This window comes from Heterocephalus glaber, unplaced genomic scaffold (genome assembly GCF_053883595.1).
Source record: "Heterocephalus glaber isolate CG9 unplaced genomic scaffold, H.glaber_assembly_v1.0 deba00000122, whole genome shotgun sequence".
Taxonomy (NCBI): domain Eukaryota; kingdom Metazoa; phylum Chordata; class Mammalia; order Rodentia; family Bathyergidae; genus Heterocephalus; species Heterocephalus glaber.
This window is the reverse complement of record NW_028258138.1, coordinates 79,065,758-79,084,912: the sequence shown is the minus strand read 5'-3', so window position 1 is coordinate 79,084,912 and position 19,155 is coordinate 79,065,758. Positions and strand designations below refer to the sequence as shown.

General features: G+C 42.8%; 1 protein-coding gene across 1 annotated transcript; it reads right to left on the bottom strand.

Annotated features, from left to right (window-relative positions):
- Positions 1 to 12,116: 12,116 nt before the first annotated feature.
- On the bottom strand, positions 12,117 to 18,950 carry Brk1 (BRICK1 subunit of SCAR/WAVE actin nucleating complex). The gene is made up of 3 exons (XM_004835327.2): positions 18,750 to 18,950; positions 12,892 to 12,974; positions 12,117 to 12,707 (listed from the first exon to the last, which is right to left on the bottom strand). Exons 1-3 carry the CDS (start codon positions 18,865 to 18,867, stop codon positions 12,681 to 12,683), a joined length of 228 nt encoding a protein of 75 aa, XP_004835384.1. The 5' UTR covers positions 18,868 to 18,950; the 3' UTR covers positions 12,117 to 12,680.
- Between the last annotated feature and the right edge of the window lie 205 nt (positions 18,951 to 19,155).

Here is a 19,155-nt window from a genome sequence, read left to right as displayed (position 1 = left end):
TTTGCTTATGTAAATTATTTGCTTCCCCATATCATTTTTGGATTACTTGGTGCCATACATCATGCCTTGAGCCACAGAAGGAGGGAGTCCAGAGACTACAGTCCTTTTAGTAAGGGTCTATCAAGCTTTGTGTCGATTTCCTGAACAAACTGCATTTTTTAAATGAAAATGAGAAAAAGGCATAATAAAAAACTATACTCCTGTATTCTGCTTACAGTGTTTGAATTCTGGAAGGAGCTGTATAATGAAGGCAGCATTCAAATAAGAAATTTTATGCTGATCAAATGTGAGATGTTCACTATAACTTTCCCAAAAAGGTTTTCCCCCAAGTACCTATCAATCACAAAGAAACATAAGCTGTGAATGTACAGTTCCAAAAAATATATAGAAACTAATGACACTATTATGACCAAGATGTTTGGTAAACAAGTGAATTATGAGTTTGGGATCATGAGGGAAAGGCCTTTTAAACAACTCTCTGGACTTCAAAAAAATCTCTTCAGGGGCCGGGGATTTAGCTCAGTGGCTCCAGTGCCTGCCTTGCAAGCACAAGGTCCTGAGTTTGATCCCCAGTGCAAAAAAAAAAAAATCTCTTCAGGTAGTAAATCTGTCCCAATGTCATGACAGCTAAACAAGAGCTTCAAAGAAGGACCAAAGGGACCAGGGATTTGACTCAGTGACACCACGTCTGCCTGGCAAGCTCAAGGTCCTGAGTTTGAGTCCTGGTACCAAGAAAAAAAAAAAAAAAAGAACCAAAGGACCACACTGCTGTTTGTGTTGTCGTTGATGGCTCTGTGTATCCTCTCCCGGACCTCCGTGGACTCCTGCTCACGCTTCACAGCTGTCATTGCCACTGCCAGCTCATTCATCATCTCTTCTAGTTTGTTCTGTGAGCTTCTGTCTCCATGTCTTCTCCTATCAACATCTCCCCAATGTCATTGGTGAACATCACTATTTTTGTTTTTTTATTTTAATGTATTACAAGTAGATATTAATAAAGAAAATATAAAAGCTGTTCTATGAAAAAATTTTTCATAACAAAAATTATTAGAGAATAACCATGGTAAATACACTGTGTATCATGCTCTTAAAAGAATATATTTTCATTTGCTAATGTATTTCTCAGCTCATTTCCTAATAATAGTATACCTTTTGTTGTGCATAAAACATTTTAAGTATTGACAGAGTATCTCACATTCTGTATAATTTTGCACAATTTCTTCCTATTTCACATTATTCGTTATTCTTTTTGGTCCTTATTTTCACTTTCAGTTTCTCACACCAGAGAGGCAATGCAGCATTTACACGTGTGTTCAATTTATTTCACTTAAGAGTATGTTCTCAAGGTGCATCCATTTACCTAGAAATATCTCAAGTTATTCTTTTTATGGCTGAATAGTATTCCACTATATATAAAAAAAAATCTTTTTTATTCATTCATTCATTGATGGGCATTTGGGCTGTTTCCAAGCTTTAGCTATTACAAACTGTGCCACTATAAACACAGATGCACATATATGCTGTGGTATGATGCTTTTAATTCTTTTGGGAAGATACCCAGAAGGGAAATAGCTGAGTTAAATAGGACCTCTACTCCTAATTTTTTGAGGAATCTCCACACTGATTTCCACAGTGGTTGCACCAGTCTGCACTCCCACCAACAATGGAGAAGAGTTCCTTTTTCCCCACAGCCCCACCAGCATTTGTTTTTGGTTGATTTCTTGACAGAAGCCATTCTTTCTGGAGTGAGGTGGAATCTCAACATTGTTTTCATTTGCATCTCTAGAACAACTAGTGATGTTGAACATTTTCTCATATTTTTTTTTGCTTAAATTCTTTTATTGGTACATTTTAGGTATACAATATGTTTCCTTTTATCATTGGGTACTTGTACCTGTATGTGATGTATCTTTTTTATTTTTTTATTTTTTTGGTACTGGGGATCGAACTCAGGCCTTTGAGCTTGTGAGGCAGGCACGGAACCACTGAGCTAAATCCCCACCCCTACACGATGTATCTTGGTTCTTATTTTTTCCCCATTCCCTATGCTCCCTTCCCCTTTCTCCACCCTTCCCTATTTACAAAGACTTTGTTTCCATTTTTTCCTTTTCTTATAATTTTTCCTTTCCCTTCTTTCCTTTCCCCTTCCCCTCCCACTTCCCCTGCCTGGACCTTTTCTTTCTATTTCAAATTATCATTTATTCATCTTAATCATTTTAATCCTTATTTACACTTTCAGTTTCTCACATCAGAGAAACTATTCAGTATTTACATTTGTGTGTCCTATTTCTTTCACTTAAGAGTATGGCCTCAATATGCATCCATTTAACTATAAATGTCTCTAGTTTCTCGTTCTTTATAGCTGAGTAGTATTCCATTTTATAAAAAAAAAACACATCTTCTTTATCCAGTTTCCAGTTGATGGGCACTTGGGCTGCAAACTGTGCTGCTATAAACATGGATGCACATATACCGCTGTGGTATGATTCTTTTAATTCTTTTGGGAAGATACCCAGCAGGGGAATAGCTGGGTCAAATGGGACCTCTAGTCCTAGTTCTTTGAGGTATCTCCATACTGATTTTCACAGTGGTTGCACCGGTCTGCACTCCCACCAGCAATGGAGAAGGGTTCCTTTCTCCCCACAACCCTGCCAGCATTTGTTGTTGGTTGATTTCTTGATAGCAGCCATTCTTTCTGGGGTTAGATGGAAATCTTTTCATATATTTATTTGCTGTTTCTACTTCTTCATCTGAGAAGTATGTATTCATCTTAGATGTACAGTATTGGATTGGGCCTTAAAATTTCTGGGGGAAGGTTTCAGTGCTTTATATATTCCAGGCATCAGTCTTTTGTCAAAAAACAGCTAGTAAAAATTTTTCCCACTCTGTTGGTGATTTCTTTTGCTATGCTAAAGCTTTTTAATAAGGTCCCAGTTGTTGATTCTTTGTAGTATTTCCCAGTATTTCTGGGTTTTGTTCATGAAGTCTTTGCCTACTCCTATATCCTCAAGCATTCTATCTATTCTCTCTTCCAGCAGATTTAGTGTTTCTGTTTTAATATTTAGATCTTTGATCTACTTTGATCTTAGTTTAGTGTATGGTGAGAGACATGGGTCTAGATTTAGTCTTCAGCATGTAGAAAGCCAGTTTTTCCAACACTATTTATTGAAGAGGCTTTCTTCCAGTGAATGTGTTTGGGCCTTTGTCAAAGATAAGGTGGCTGAGTGTGTTTGGAGTTGTTTCTGCATCTTCTAGTCTGTTCCATTGATATTCGGGTCTGTTTTTGGCCAGTACCATCCTCTTTTCATTACAGAAGCTCTGTAGTACAATTTCTTTTTCTTTTTTTGGTACCAAGGATCGAACTCGGGACCTTATGTTTGTGAGGCAGGTGGCAGCACCACTGAGCTAAATCCCCAGCCCTGTAGTATAATTTTTCTTTGGTACCGGGGATCAAACTCAGGTCCTTGTGCTTGTGCAGCAGGTGGTGAAGTGACTGAGCTAAATCCCTGGCCCCCTGTAGTATAATTTCAAGTCAGAGATTGTGATGCCTCCTGCCTTGCCTTTGTTTCCCAGAATTGATTTTTATTGTTGGTTTTTGGGGGTTTTTTTGTTTTTGCTTTTCTAGGTCTTTTCTTACTCCAAATGAATTTTAGGACTGATTTCTCTAGTTCTCTGAGGTATGCCAGTGGCATTTTGATTGGGATTACATTCAATCAGTATAACAATTTTGGGAGTATGGTCACTTTCACTATGTTGATTCTTCCTACCCATGAGCAAGGGATAGCTTTCCATTTTCTGATATACTCTTTGATCTCCTTTTTCAGAGTACTGTAATTTTCAATCTAAAGATATTTTACTTCCTTTGTGAGATTCATTCCTAAGTATTTTCATTTTGTTGATGCTATTGTGAAAGGTATTGTTTCACTAATTTCTCTGTCTGTGAGTTTGTTATTTGAACATCACTATCTTTGGAGTCATGGTAGACATCCTGTTACTAAAACAAAACTTGTATGTTCCACCCATGTGAGAAGCAGATGTGTACTTCCCACTAGACTCACGGTCTCCTTTGTAAATCCCTTTATTATTAGGTCCTGTAATAAATCCAGACAAACATGGTTCCCAGGAAAGAAGCATGGCATGAGACAGTTGCAGCCAGTTGTGTGATGCAACAGTCACAGATGTCATAGGACCACAGCCAGGTTGCACATGACATCTGGAGGAAGAAACAGAATGGCAGCTTCCACCAGCCATGGTGGCACTGCCTGTAGTCTGGGTGAGGTCAGGATATAGTTAACATAGTTTGTTGTGTTTTCAGTCCATACTCAGCTGGCTCCAAGGCAGGGCAGCATGGCAGAGAAACAGTCCACAGCAGGGTAGGCAGAAAGCAGCTGCCTTCCTTCTTTCCCTTTCACTTTCCCTTATTTGGCTTTATGACTCGCTTTAGCCAAATTTTTTTTTGGGGGGGGGGAGTACCGGGAACCAAACTCAGGACCTTGCACTTGCCAGGCCCACACAGTGTCACTGAGCTAAATCCCCAGGCTTCTTTCCCTTTCATTCCATGCAGGCTATTCCACGCAAGCCTATTGGTTGGTACTACCCATACCTGGGATGGGGCTTCCCTCCCTACTTACCTTTTGACATGATGGGACAGTCCATAAGTATTTTTTTAGCCTGAGATCTAGATAATTGAAATTCTTTGGTTAAGGCCTTAGTATTTTGATGAAAATAGTTATGTGCATGGCAGCATCAAATGAGGTAACAAAAGCTGTCAAAATATCAACCTGATGGTTACCATAGGCTAAGAATCCCAGTAAATAAGAATGTGACCTAATTTGTGCAATATAGAAAGAAGCTGTATGAAATTGTATGGCTCTTTGTAACCTAAGGAACAAGTTTAAAAGTAGAGGATCAAGGGTGGCATGAAAGATGGCATTCTTGAGTCACTGAGTAAGATAGCATAAGCTGAATCACTAATAATATTGATTCTTGTGAAATTTTTTTAATAACAAAATAGCAGTAATCTCTGATATTTGAGCCAACAAACCAGGAGTCTTAATAACATGTTTAAAGTGTATATTCCAAATAGCGGCCTTACCTTTAGAGGAACCATCCATAAAACAGACTGAAGCGTTGGAAATGGGTTCTAATTGGTAATCTTGGGGAATAAGACAAAGGTGCTTAAGAAAAAGTTGAAACAAAGAGTCATTAGGATAGTGATTATCAATTTGACCAACAAATTCTGCCAGAGTAATTTGCCAATATATGGCTTGCTATAATAAATTTGAATATGAAGACATATCGAGGGGCAATAACAATTATATCTGGATCTTTTCCAAAAAGGTGTCTCATTCTTTGCCTTCCTGAAAGTATAATTTTAGTGATTTTTTTCTGTATATAATTGCAAAGTCTCTGTCAGTTGATTAGATAAATATAACCATTCTATGAGGAACACCTGATCCTCATAGAATTGTCCTAACAATCCTGTAGGTGAATGAGGAGCATCTAACACAGAATGGCAAAATGGAAAATTACTGATTCTAAAAACTTCATGTTTTTGTAGATTATATTCAACTAGTTGCAATTCTTTTTGTGCTCCTTAAAACTTGTGGGGAATCTATGGTGGGATTCCCTTGTAATGTATCATATAAATGTTTTAGCTGATATGTAGCAATCCCTAACTTAGGACAGATCCAATTAATATTTTCTAATAATTTTTGAAATTCATTTAAGATTTTTAGATTATCTCGTCTAATTTGAATCTTCAGGTGTCTCACTGTTCTTCCCATGAGAAGTTTCCCTAAATATTGATATGGGCTAGATATTTGTACCTTGTTGGGAGCAATACAAAGACCAAACAAGGTTAAACCTTGTTTTACTTTGGCAAACAAATTATATAATTGATGCTTAGTAAGGGCAGCCAATAAAATATCATCCATGTAGGAAGTTATGTATGTGGAAGAAAAAACTTGTCTAGCAGTTGATAAGGCCTGTGCTACAAAAAATTAACACAAGGTGGAGCTATTCATCATACCCTAAGGGAGTACCATCCATTGGTACATTTCATAGACTCTCTGAAATTCAAACTAGGCACAGAAAATGCAAAGTGCAGCTGGTTAGAAGGAAATAAATGTATGCTAAAAAAGCAATCTTTTAAATCTATCACCATTAAGAGACAATCTCTAAGGACAGCAGTTGGATTGGGCAGTCCCTGCTGAAGGGCTCCCATAGATTGTAAGCAAGCATTTACTGCTCTAAGGTCTTGCAAAATCTCCATTTTCCAGATTTCTTTGGAATAACAAAAATAGGAGTATTCCATGGGCTTACTGAAGGTTTTTTATGTCCTAATTGTCATCGTTCTTCTACCAATATAGCCAATTGATTTAGCTTCTCCTGCTTAAGAGGCCATAGATCAACCCAGATGGGCAAATGAGATTTCCATACCAAAGGCAATGCCGTTTGAGGGGAGAAGTTGCAATGGTTCCCATCAAAAAGGTCATTGATAACTAATGCCATGATGATTGTTTTTAGGCATAAAAGCCAGTGGCTCAATTGTTCCTTGTAAATCCTTTCCTAGTCTTTTCCCTGCTTGATATCCCATCTGATTCATATGTTCAGCCTTAGAATCTGGGGCATCAGTTAACACTAATTTCCACATCTGTAATAAATCTCTGCCCCATAAGTTAACAGGAATAGGTGCCACATATGGTCAAAAAAAATTCTTTTTGTTGGTCTGGTCCCTCATAGGACAGATGCAAGGCGCTTTGCATAACTCGCTGCGGTGACCCCAGTCTCACTGAAAATGTGGGGGCTGGCTTGGCTCCCACATGGCTGAGCATTGTTCTGATGTAATGATCCAAACATCCATAGCTGTGTACATGAAGCCCTCAAAATATTTTCCATTAATTTTTATAAAGCACATCGGTCTCTGTCTTGAAACTTCCTGTGTAAAATATATTTCCCTTTTTGTAACCTGCTTTTGAGGATCTCACTCTCCGATTTGTTATCTATATTTCACAAAAGTAGGCTTAATCAAGGGAAGCAAAATCATTTGAGGCACGTAATCTCCTTGTTCAAAAAACCAAGTATCATTTGAACATACAAAAATGCAATTTCACTTTCACAGTCAGGGTCAATAACACTTGGAATCATAGTTGTACCTTTTAAATTTAAATCAGCCTTTCCCATAACCAGCCCAGTCATTCCTTCTGAGGGTGGGCCCCAAATTCCCATTGGTATAGGAATTGGCCATCACCCCCCAGAAGGGTTACACTTTGTGATGCAGAAACGGAACTCCCTATGCCTACGGTCACAGTTGAGATCTCAATGACTGATGATACTGTGTCATCCCTCATAGCAAGATGATACTGCAGCTGGGGATTTGACCGTGTGCAGCCATTCTCCAAGATCAAACATTAGCTAAAGATAACACGGGAGGCTTGTTAACTATGACCTGTCCTTCCCAAGAATGCATCATTCCTCCCTTATTCCTCCTGCTATTCCTTACAATCTGCCTTTACAACCCCTGCTATGTTGTATAATCAATAAATATTGACAAGTCTAGCTAAGATCAGACTCTGGACCCCATTTATGCAAACCTATCATCTCTTGTATTATTTTGTCTGGCTTAATCTTTCATCCTTCACTGTACCCTCCACCAGGTTGGTCAGGCACCCCCACACACATAGCCCCACATTATAGTTCAGGCTGGCCTTGAACTCATTATGTAGACCACCCTGGCCTTGAACTTGTGGCAATCCTCCTGTCTCAGCCTCCCCATGTGCTGAGATTACAGATGTGCGCCACAACACCCTGATTTACTTACTGCTTCTGAGCTCAACTTTTTGGTTGTCTCTGTGAGCTCGGCCTAATTCACTGGGCCTAACGTCTTCCAGGCTCAACAATGTTGCAAATAAAAGGATCCTCATGGATCCTGAATCCTAACCCTTATCAGATGCATGGTTTTCAGATATCTCCTCCCCTTCTGTTGGTCGTGTACACTCTGGTGATGGCTTCTTGATCGCCATTGTTTCACTGACTGCAAAACATCACTGCAGATCTTTTGTTCCCCTCTTTTCCTGAATGAGACTGAATCCATCCACGGAGCTACATCCCCAGCCCGTCTGTCTTTTGACAAGGTCTTACTGATGTCCCCAGGCTGGCCTTGAACTTGTGATCATCCTGCCTCAGAGTAGCTGAGATTACAGGTGTATCCTGCCAGACCCACTTTGTCCATTTCTTGATTGGGCATTCTTATTGTTGACTTCTGATAGTCTGATAGTCCAAGCCAATGTTTTATTATTTATTTTGGTGGTACTGAAAATGGCACCCAGGGCCTTCACACCAAGCTACATCTCCAGCTATTAAAAAAAAATTTTTTGAGCCAGGCATGGTGGTACACACCTCTAACCCCGGCACTCAGAAGGCTGAGGCATGAAGATCACTTTGAGTACAAGGCCAGCCTGAACTACATAGCAAGACCATCTCAAAAAACTTAAAAAATTAAAAATAATAAATAAAATACCAGTTCCTACAGCACAACCAAAAAAGATCTTTCTGCAGGAAGATGTAGTTGCTTCTAATTCATAGACCAGTAGAGGATGTTAAGTGCTAGAGTGGATTAAATTTTTTAGCAAGACTTTCAGAAAATACTTCATCTTGGTGCTGGGAGTATAGCTCAGCAGTAAAGCATTTGCCTGCCATGCACCAAGCCCTGGGTTTAATCCCCAGTGTTGGAAAAGAAAATACAACATGCACATTTTCAGTAAGCTGGCAGAAATGAACCTAGAGAATTAATGCAAACAGTATTTTCCAGCCATAGCAAGGAAAGCCCAGAAAAGCCATCTTTATCAAATGAACAATGGTAGATGGGATACAGCTCAGTGGTGAAGCTTCTGCTTAGCAACTCAGAGGCCTCGGGTTCAATCCTCAGCACCAAAAAAAGAACAAAAGTGAGCCAGCCAGGAAGCATGGTGGCACATGCTTGTGATTGGTGGCTGAGGCAGGAAGATCACAAGTTCAAGGCCATCCTGAGCAACTTTACAAGACCCTGTCTCAAAAAATAAAAAGAACTAAAAAAAATAATAGAGCTGAGAAAAAGAAAATGTTATGTACATGTACCTACTCCCCACAATGAATGTAATCATTATATACTGCAAACATGTACTAATAAAAAATAACGTTTTTAAAAAAGGGCTGGGGATGTAGCTCAGTGGTTCAATCCCCAGTTCCTCACCACACACACACACTCACACATAAAGAGGCAGTGGACTGTGAATGAGAAAATCAGTTTCAGATCTGGTTACACCGCCTTCAAAAGTAAAAGATGGTAGGCCAGGGGTTTGGCTCAGTGGCGCCCATGCCTGCCTTACAAGCACAAGGTCCCGAGTTCAATCCCCAGTACCAAAAAAAAAAAAAGTAAAAGATGGATAGAGCAGTCTATGAGTGAGTTGGGTCTGGGCTCAAATCCCAGCTCTTTCCCTGGTCTGTATGACATGGAGCCAGTTGTCTATCTCATACAGCCCCTTTGAGGATTAAATTAAACTGCAGTTCTCTGCTCACCACCCCATTCCTTTTCTTCCCTGCCCTACTTCCTCCCCTTTCCTCCCCCACCCCAAAGAAAGAAAAACTGCGAAAGACACTTAGCATATAGTAACAATAAATTACAATACATATATACTTGGGAGAACTAGTAAATTCCAGCACTTGGGAGGCTGAGGCAAGAGGATTGTCACAAGTTTGAGACCAGCCTGAATTACAAAGTGAGAACTGCTTCAAAAAAAAAAAAAAGGAAAGGGGTTGACAACTGGGGGTGGCAGGAGACTGAAGCCAAAGGATCACAAGTTCAAGGCCAGCCTGGGCTATATAGCCAAGACCCTGTCTCGAAAAACAAAGGGTGACAACACAGGAAAACACTGAAACCTTTAAGCACATTCTAAGATTAAGGAGTTATTACAGCCAGTTGAGGCTCCATTCACTGGCTTCCTGCACTGAATGTTACCTGTTGCTCTTTCCAATCAGGTTAGTTAGCAACATGGTTTTAGGACACACTTAGAAACACACTATTTGTTGGACTGGGGTTTCAGCCCACGGCTGAGCTACATCCCCAGCCACTTTTACTTTAAGACACAATTCCCCTAAATCTCTAAACTGCCCAGGCTGGGCTCTAATTTAAAATCCTGACTCAGCCTCCGGAAGCCTGGGATTACAGGTATGTACCACCATGCCCAACTTATTCATTTTTTCCCCCTTTTTTTTTTTGGAGACAGGGTCTCACTATGCAGTTCAGACTGGCCTTGAACTCACGGAGATCTTCCTACTTCAGCCTTCTGAGTGCTAGGATTACAGGCATGAACCACCACGCCTGTTTCATTTCATTCATTCATTCATTCATTTGGCTGTGCCAAGGATGAAACCTAGTTTCACACATGCTATGTAAGCACTCTACCACTGAACTATATCCCCAGCAGTGCATTTATTACTTTTAATAGCAATAAATTAAGATTAATATCCACAAGGGGCCAGGGATTTAGCTCAGTGGTTTCGCTGCCTGCTTCGCAAGCGCAAGGACCCAAGTTCAATCCCCGGTAGCAAAAAAAAAAAAAAAAAAAAAAAAGATTAATATCCACAGGACAATAAAACTTTTATTAAGCATTTTCACATGTAACATGGAAAGGGCTTTCCTGCCTACAGAGATGACATCACTTTTGCCTCATTACTCTCTCATGTCACAGCCCTTACACGTGGCAGGAACCAAAGTAGTTAAGCTGATTGCAGAGCACCACCAGATAACCTAGATAACGTAACCCCTGAACATGAGAAGTCCGACCTCCTTGTCCTCGGGGGAAATAATAATAATGAACCTCAGTGACAGTTAAAAGAATTCCATTCTATAGGTGAGCCCAACAATGCTGAAAGGAGCACCTACCACAGGAAAGGACACAGGTGTCTCCATTATAATTCTATTTTTAAAGATGTCTAATATCTTATATGCAAAATGCCTGGGGTCACAAGTATTTCACATGTTTTTTTTCTTTTTTTTCAGGTTTTGAGACAGAATCTTGGTATGTAGTCCAAGCTGGCCTCAAACTTGCAGTGATATTCCTGCTTCAGCCTCCTGAGTGCTGGGATCACAGGTGTGTGTGCTGAGATCTGGGAGACAGGGCCTAGGTCTAAATGTGAAATTCATGTTTCATATACACCTGTACACATCACCTAAAATTAATTTCATGCAGTGTTTCCAGGGTGCCTATTTCTACTGTGACCTGGTTAGGTGTACAATGTTCCACTGTGGCATTATATTGGCACTTCCAGATGTGGAAGAATTTCCTACTTTCAGAGTAGGGATGCTCAGCATGGTCTTTCAGAGGTCCAAGTGAAGTTCTACAAGACATAAGCCCAAAGCAGCTTGCCCTCTGTGGGTCAGTTTAATTGGTATCCTGAGGCACCTCAATACTGGGGCAGCACAGGAAAGGGGCTTCGGTGTATTCAGCATGTGCCTGAGTCACAGAATGACTGACTCAAGCAAGACAAGACCCAGCCCTGAGTGATCATGGGAGGACAGAAGGAAAGAAGTCATGCACAGAACTTTACAGGGGAAATCTGACCTGACCTAGATCCTGAACACCAAAACTGACTGAGTGGGGGAATTCGTGTGTGCAGAGCCTAGGGGATTTAAGGTGACTCTAATGAAGAGTCTACAGGGGAAAAGGCTTTAAAAGGGTGCCACAAGTTTACAGAAAGCTTTGGACAGTAGAATGGCAAATTTTAGGTTCTTGCATCAACTACAGGAGCGGGTTTGCTTTGCAAGGGAAGTCGGAATTTAGCCGTTTGGGTCTTAGGAACCTGGAGTCTGCCCTGGATTGTGGCTAGACTGTGTGGACACGGGGATGTCGGCAGACCGCATGCATTTGACTCGATGCATGTTCTATTGCACAATAAGGACTTGCCCAGTTCGGCTGAAGACCACACGGTTCACAGGATGCGTGAGTCAGCTGATGTCCAAGCACAGGCTGGTAAGCTCCCTCAGTTTTGAATCAGAGAGCTACATTTGGAGGTTTTATGCTGGACAGCTAAGCTCAGCTCTAACTCCTCTTCCCTCCACAATCACAGCAGTCAGATCAAGTTGAGGAATTTATTAGGGCAATACAAGAGGCACAGACAGCCCAAGTGACAGAAAGGAAACTCTGAAAACGTCTCTTCAAGCCAAGTGAGGGTGACTTGGACCTCCCGAGAACAAAATGTTAGGTCAGCAACATTCTCTGGCAGCCACTGTGCATGTCTGGCATGTCAGCCAGGACGCCCCACTCCAAACCTCCCCCGAAGGCAGAGAGCAGACAGAGGCAGAGGCAATGAGAGCTGGAAGGAGAGTCAGAGAGAGGTGGGGGACCTTCAGAGGCCCAGGCTTTTGACTCTGAACACCTCAGACACACTGACAGTAATTCCGTGCATTACTGGAAAGGTAAAGCAGAAGCTGTGTCCAGGAGACCCCGGACTTCTCCCCATGCCACACCACACTCTCAGATGTACATGGCAGAGCCCAAAGGCTGGACCTTTGGAAAAAGAAAAACAAGAAAAAGCCCTGTTGCTCTTGAAGGTGAAAAGAAGGAGCTGGAGGCTGCTGGGGCCTTTTCCGCATGGCCTGTGTTCTGTAAAGCACTTCCCAGCAGCAGTGCGGCACAGGCCTATGTGAGAGTCTCACCTTTTGTCACCTGTCAAAGGAAAAGTCACATTTAGACAAATTCAAAACAATTAAAATAATCTAAACGGCACACGTACTTTAGATCTGAGGCAGCAAGAACTCATAGGAAAACAGCTGTAAGTCACAGAAACCCACATCCAGGCCAGGTGGGGCTCATGTTCAGGTTCTCTATGATGCCCTCCCATGCTACTCACCCGCGCTTCAATGTACTCTATCCTCCGCTCCAGGGCTGTCAGCTTCTCATTTAGGGTTGCGAGTCTTGAACGGCAAGACATATCTGGTAAATGGAGACTGATGTTTAGGACTAGTGTCAAAACACACGTGCAGGGCCGGGGATCTAGCTCAGTGGTTCTGCCGCTTGCCTGCTTGCAAGCACAAGGTCCTGAGTTCGATCCCCGGTACGGAAAAAAAAAAAAAAACACACACACATGCAACACATACACACCCTGCGCTGAGGAGGGGGGTCACTGTACCGTGAAGAGCACACATGGGAACTGAGGGGTCGATGGGTTGCATCTCAGGGGCACAGCTGCCTACTGCTACTGGACACCCGTGAGGCAGAGAACAGTGGTCCTGGGCCTCCTTCTGGAGCCCAATAATATGCAGGGCAGAAGGGCTTTGCAGGAATCACTGAGGCTAACCACGTGGACATGCTAGGGTCTAACCTGGATTTTCCATGTGAGTCCGATTTGGGAAGAGGGTGAGGAAAGCACAGAAGAGGATCAAAGGTAAGGGTGAAGAAAAGCCTGGAAATGTGAGGGGAAACGCAAACGACATGCTGGCTTTCACAGGTGCCATGAACCAGGGATGTGAATGTCATTTAAAGCTGAGAACAGCCTCAGCTGACAACCAGCAAAGAAACCAGGGCCTCAGTCCTGCAACCACAAGAAAGTGAATTCTGCCAACAGCTCAGTGGGCAAAGACTGGTCTTCTTACAGGAGGACCTCCAGAAAGGAAGCTTCAGCCTGATGTTAGCCCAGTGATCAATGCTGTAGATTGCTCCTCCGGGTCCTGGGTTCTGGGGATTGAACCAAGGCCTCACACACACTAGAAAAGTGCTCTACCACAGAGCTACACTCCTCCTTAAATTTTATTAGAGACAAAGTCTTGCTAAGGTGTCCAGGCTGGCATTGACTGTGCAATCCTCCTGACTCAGCCTCCTGAACAGCTAATCACAACATTTGCTACCACATCCAGCTAAGTGTTGGATTTTTTGTTTTGTTTTTGTTTTTTGAGGCAGGGTTTCGCTATGTAGTTCAGGCTGACCTTGAACTCATTTTGTAGTCCAGGCTGGCCTCCAATTTGCTGTGATCCTCCTGCCTCAGCCTCCCAAGTGCTGGGATTATAGGTATGTGCCACCACATAAGTGGCATAAGTGTTCAATTTCTGACCCACACAACAGCAAAATGATAAATGACATGTAAGCTAATTTGTTATGGCAGCAATAGAAAACAACACACCAAGGCTATACAGATGGCCATTTGTTTTGTTTTTGCTTTTAGTGTTTTTGAGACAGGGTCTATGTAGTTCAGGCTGGGCTTGAACTCAGTATGTAGGTGAGACTGGCCTTGAACTTGTGGTGATCCTCCTGCCTCAGCCTCTTGCGTGCTGGGATTGATTACAGGCTTGCGCCACCACGCCCAGCCACAGATGGCCATTTGTTAACCAGCAAACTAAGAGTTTCAAGACAGGGGACATGGTGTTGCATGCAGGAGTATTACAAGTTCAAGCTCAGCCTAGATAACTTAGAAAGATCTTGTCAAAAAACAAAAAAAAGTGCCATGTATGGTGGCACGTGCCTGTAATGCTTGTATGCAGGAAGCTGAGGCAGGGGGATGTGAAGTTCAAGGCCAGCCTGAACTACATAGTGAGTCTCTATCTCAAAATAAACAAATACAAATTGCTGAAACTATTTTAGTGAAAATGCACTGAATCTCCCTAACTTATCCAACATCATGGCTCAGCCACTCAGTAGCTTGAAGAGCATTAGTTGTTTACCACCATGATCGCGTGCTGACTGGAGCCATACATCCCTGCCATGGCCTGGCAGCACCAAAGTACCGTGCCACACACTGCTGGCCCGAGAAGAGACAAGACGCAAAACCTGAAAGATGGCTTCAGTCTGGGCACAGCTCAGTGGCAGAGCACTTGCCTAGCACATACAAGGTGCTGGGTTGAATCCCAGCCTTAAGAAAAAGAAGAAAAAGTGAAGCATGATGTTTACTGAATGCAGACTGCTTTTCCACAGCACAAAGCCAGCACATCTTAGGATATCCCAGCATAACCAGAGACTGTCTGCAGTGTCAAAGGAGAAAAGGGAAGGCCAAAGAAGCAGCAGAAATTGAGGGAAAGAGGAAGGTGTCAGAGGCTTCTAACTCCTGGGAGCCACAAGTTACTGGTGCTGAGGAGGAGAGAATCTCATCACTGTCTGCACAGGCCTGTCAGAACCGGAAGGAAGAAACAAAGACTCCCAGTGTCCCATGGAACCCACACTGCTCTTCTTCCTCTACATCTTCGGTCCCCTTCACCACCTCTCCCAAAATGCAACCTCAGAGTATCTTCCTGTACACACATCTCTGACTGAAACTACTCAGCCACATTTCCCAACTATTCCCAACATACAAGACAAAAAGGCATGTAAGCATAATTATTTCCCAGTATCTCTCCCAAAACGTGTTCAGTCATCTCTCTACAGCCTTCACCTTCATGTCTAAAATACCCAGTCTCCAGGACAGTCTCCTACACAGTGACTCAACACTTCACAACACCTTTCATTTTGACACCTCTTCCTACACTGCCATCTCGCCTCAACTTTAGGCCATCCTGCCTGTCTAAACACTCTCCAGCAAGACTCACTTCATCTCTTGTTCCCCTCCCCATTTGGAAAAGATCTCTTACTTCCTATTATCGACCTTTTAATTTGTTCTTTATTTATATTTTGGGTTTCTCATATAAGAGAAACCATGTGTTATTTAAACTTTGTATCTGATTTGTTTCACTTAACAGTATGGTCTTGAAGTGCATCCATTTACCTACAAATCCCTCAAGTTTATTCTTCTGAAAAGAAAAATGGAAATGGAGCTTCTATAAATGGGAAGGGCATGAAGTACTACTCAGCCATAAAGAATGAGAAACTAGAGACATTTATAGCTAGATGGATGCATATTGAGGCCATACTCTTAAGTGAAATAGGACACATGTGTAAATACTGAATAGTTTCTCTAATGTGATAAGGATTAAAATGATTAAAACGGATAATTGATAATTTGAAATATTAAAAGGTCCAAAGGTGTAGGGGTGGTGGTAGGGGAAGGGGAAAGGAAAGAAGGGAAAGGAAAAATTATGAGAAAAGAAAAAAAAATGGAAACGAAATCTATGTAAATAGGGAAGGGTGGAGGGGGTGAAGGGAGCACAGGGAATGGGGAAAAAATAAGAACCAAGATACATCACATAGGGCTGGGGATTTAGCTCAGTGGTTCCAAGCCTGCCTCACAAGCTCAAAGGCCTGAGTTCAATCCCCAGTACCAAAAAAAAAAAGGGCTCACAGGTAATGGGGAAAAAAATATGAACCAAGATACGTCATGTACAGGTACAAGCACCCAATGATAAATGTAAACGTATTGTATGCCTAAATGTACCAATAAAAGAATTTTTTAAAAAAATCAGCATGGTGGCCCATTGCTGTAATCCCAACACTCTGGGAGGCTGAAGGCTAGAGAATCACAAGTGCAAGCCCAGCCTGAGCAACTTAGGACTCAGCAAGACCCTGTCTCAAAATAGAAAATTAAAAAGGGTTGGGGATGTAGCTCAACTCCAAGGCCCCAGGTTCAATCCCTGGTACCATGACAAAAAAAAAAAAAAATGTTCACTGATATAATTCAGTGCTTGGAAATAAAGTTATTATATTACTAAGATCCCAACTTGGAAAACTGAGATGCTAGATCACTTTTAAATTTGAAAAACAACCCCAGTTTTTAGTGGTTTTTGGATTTGGTTTTTTTTGGTATCAGGGATCTAACTCGGAACCTTGCACTTGCAAGGCTGTCAGCGGCACCACTGAGCTAAATCCCTGGCCCTAAGCAACCCCAGTTTAATTTTCAATATTTTACCTATTGAACTAACAACACTTTGGATGGAAATTCTGTAGTACGTCAGATATTAATACCTACCAGAAAATAAAATGTCTTAGTTTTGCTTTCAAAACAAAATTAAAACTGGATATGGTGGCCCATGACTTCAATCCAGCACTGAGAAGGCTGAGGCAGGAGGATTTCCAGTTTGAGGGCAGGCTGGGCTACAAAGTTCAAAGCTGGCCTAGGCTACACAGCAAGGAACTTTGTTAAAACAAAATTACTCTATGAGAGTGATTTATCCAACTGTTTTCTAAGTACTGTACTTCCCACTGCCTCTCCAGACTAAGCAAACATCAAATCTATTATCCTCTGAGAGAATGTTATGAGTAACAAATGTTACTGGGCGTGGTAACACATCCCCCTGTAGTCCCAACATTTGGGAGGCTGAAGCAAGAGGACTGCTTCAACCCAAGAACTGAAGGCCAGCTTGGACAACATAGGAGGACTCTGTCTCAAACAAACAAAAAACCTCTCCAAGGAAACTAGATCAGTTACTTAAAATCAATCTAGCTTCTCCTAATTCCAAACTCTTTTCCACTAAACCACGCTCCTTTATTTCTATTATTCGAAAGAAAAAATATTTTCAAGATACATGAGCTCTATATCACCATCATTCCCTACTACAACCTTTACAGCTATCTATGTGTGTGGATATGTATCACTGATGTAATTTATACTGTTCTCTTTTCATTCTCAGATGAGTCTACATAGCACAACACATCAAGATTATAGTCCTATACACTTACATGTAAATATATTAAAAACCATGCTCTGTTTTGTCCTGAATCTGTCATTATTTCAAGAAAGAACTTGTTTGAATGCAGGAAGGGTTCTTATGTCCCGCACAGTGCCTCAACAGAGATCTGTACTGAGTTGTAGTTTCTCCTGCTGATGCTTTCTGACAACTTTTTTGTTTTCTTTTTGACAAACTTTTTGGGGGCTGTGTAGCGGATCCAACTCAGGCCCTACTTTGAGCTACATCTCCAGCCCACTGCCAAAACTCTTGCTCTATCACTTTATACTACTTAGGACTATCAGTTCCTCTAGCTACAAAGTAGTTCCTTAAAAAAAATTTTTTTTAATACATCAGTTTCTTCTATTTAATTTCAACTGTTTACTGTTGCTGGATTAGTGGAACAAAATCACTAGGTGTCATCCCTACATCTTGCCAAGTTCATCCAGCACCAAGTTCTCTGAATGAAACACTTGGGGAACATGGGGTGGGTAGAAGTCTGTTACAGGCTTGCGGTCCAAGCAGATCTGAACAGTGCAGAAAGAATTTAAGACTGTCGCGAGGCTACTACACCTAGAAAAGATTTTGGTAAAGCTGTTTCTCTGCTGAAAGCACCTATCCTGTGATAGCTCTGAGGACCGGGCTAGCAGTAGACAGACACCTAACACAAATCAGATGCAAGCAGTTTCTCTAAGGCCCTACAAGACCTGGACCTAATCTCTGACCTCAGCTCCTGCCACACACCGGGGAAAAGGAATGGACAGAGAAGCGACCGAGGGAGCGACGAAAGGGAATGGCGTTAAAAGGTTCCGATCTCGTCCTGAAAGAGATGAGGAACTGTCAGGGAAGCGACACAGCCACGGGGGCACCCTGCGGGAGAGGTGACTGGAATGAGGCGGCATAAAGGAGGCAGGAAGACCACCCAAGGGAAGCAGCACGCAACGGGTGGACAGGGCCGCCCGAGGTACGTGGGAAAACTGCCTGCCCGCGGGCCCGGGGTGGGGACGGCGACGAAGCCGAAGCCAAAGCCTCGCCGGCCTCGCGGGCCAGAGCATCGGGCAGCGGGAAGGTGGGGCCGAAGTAGAAGCAAAACCCAGAGGGCGCCGAGCTCCCGGAGTCCCCCCGGCTTCTCCCACCGGTCGCCCCCGGGGCCTTCGCGTCCCCGCCTCCCTGCTCGCCCGCTGACCGAACGAGTTGAGAAAGTCTGCGATTTTCTTGATGCTGCTGGTGATGAGCTCAATGTATTCCCGGTTCGCCCAGTCCTGGTGAATCTCCCGCTGCACTGGATCCTCTTGCCCAGCCATGGCCGCCGCCTGAAGAGGAGTGACTGCGCAGGCGCGCCCACCGTTCAGGTCACCAGTGCGCCTGCGTCCAGCCCACACCGGCCCCCCCCCCCCGCGTCGCCCGCGCAGGCCCCCCGGGACTGTAATGCGCCTGCGCGATGTCATGTCCTTGCCTGCGTTTTGCTCGGTTCCCACACCCAGGAAAACAGATGACTCCCGCAGCAAGCTGCACACCCACACCCGTCACCGGCCGCTGCGGTCGGTAGGGGGCGTCCGTGCTCTTCTAGTCTTCATCTGCTCCAAGCTCAG

Bases quoted from the DNA above. Each gene is read 5' to 3' on its own strand.
- Brk1 (XM_004835327.2), bottom strand. From the start codon at position 18,867: ATGGCTGGGCAAGAGGATCCAGTGCAGCGGGAGATTCACCAGGACTGG. The intron at 12,975-18,749 runs GTCAGCGGGCGA...TCCATTTACCAG, and splicing joins AGACTTTCTCAACTCGTTCG to ATATGTCTTGCCGTTCAAGA. The intron at 12,708-12,891 runs GTGAGTAGCATG...TTCCTTTGACAG, and splicing joins TAGAGTACATTGAAGCGCGG to GTGACAAAAGGTGAGACTCT.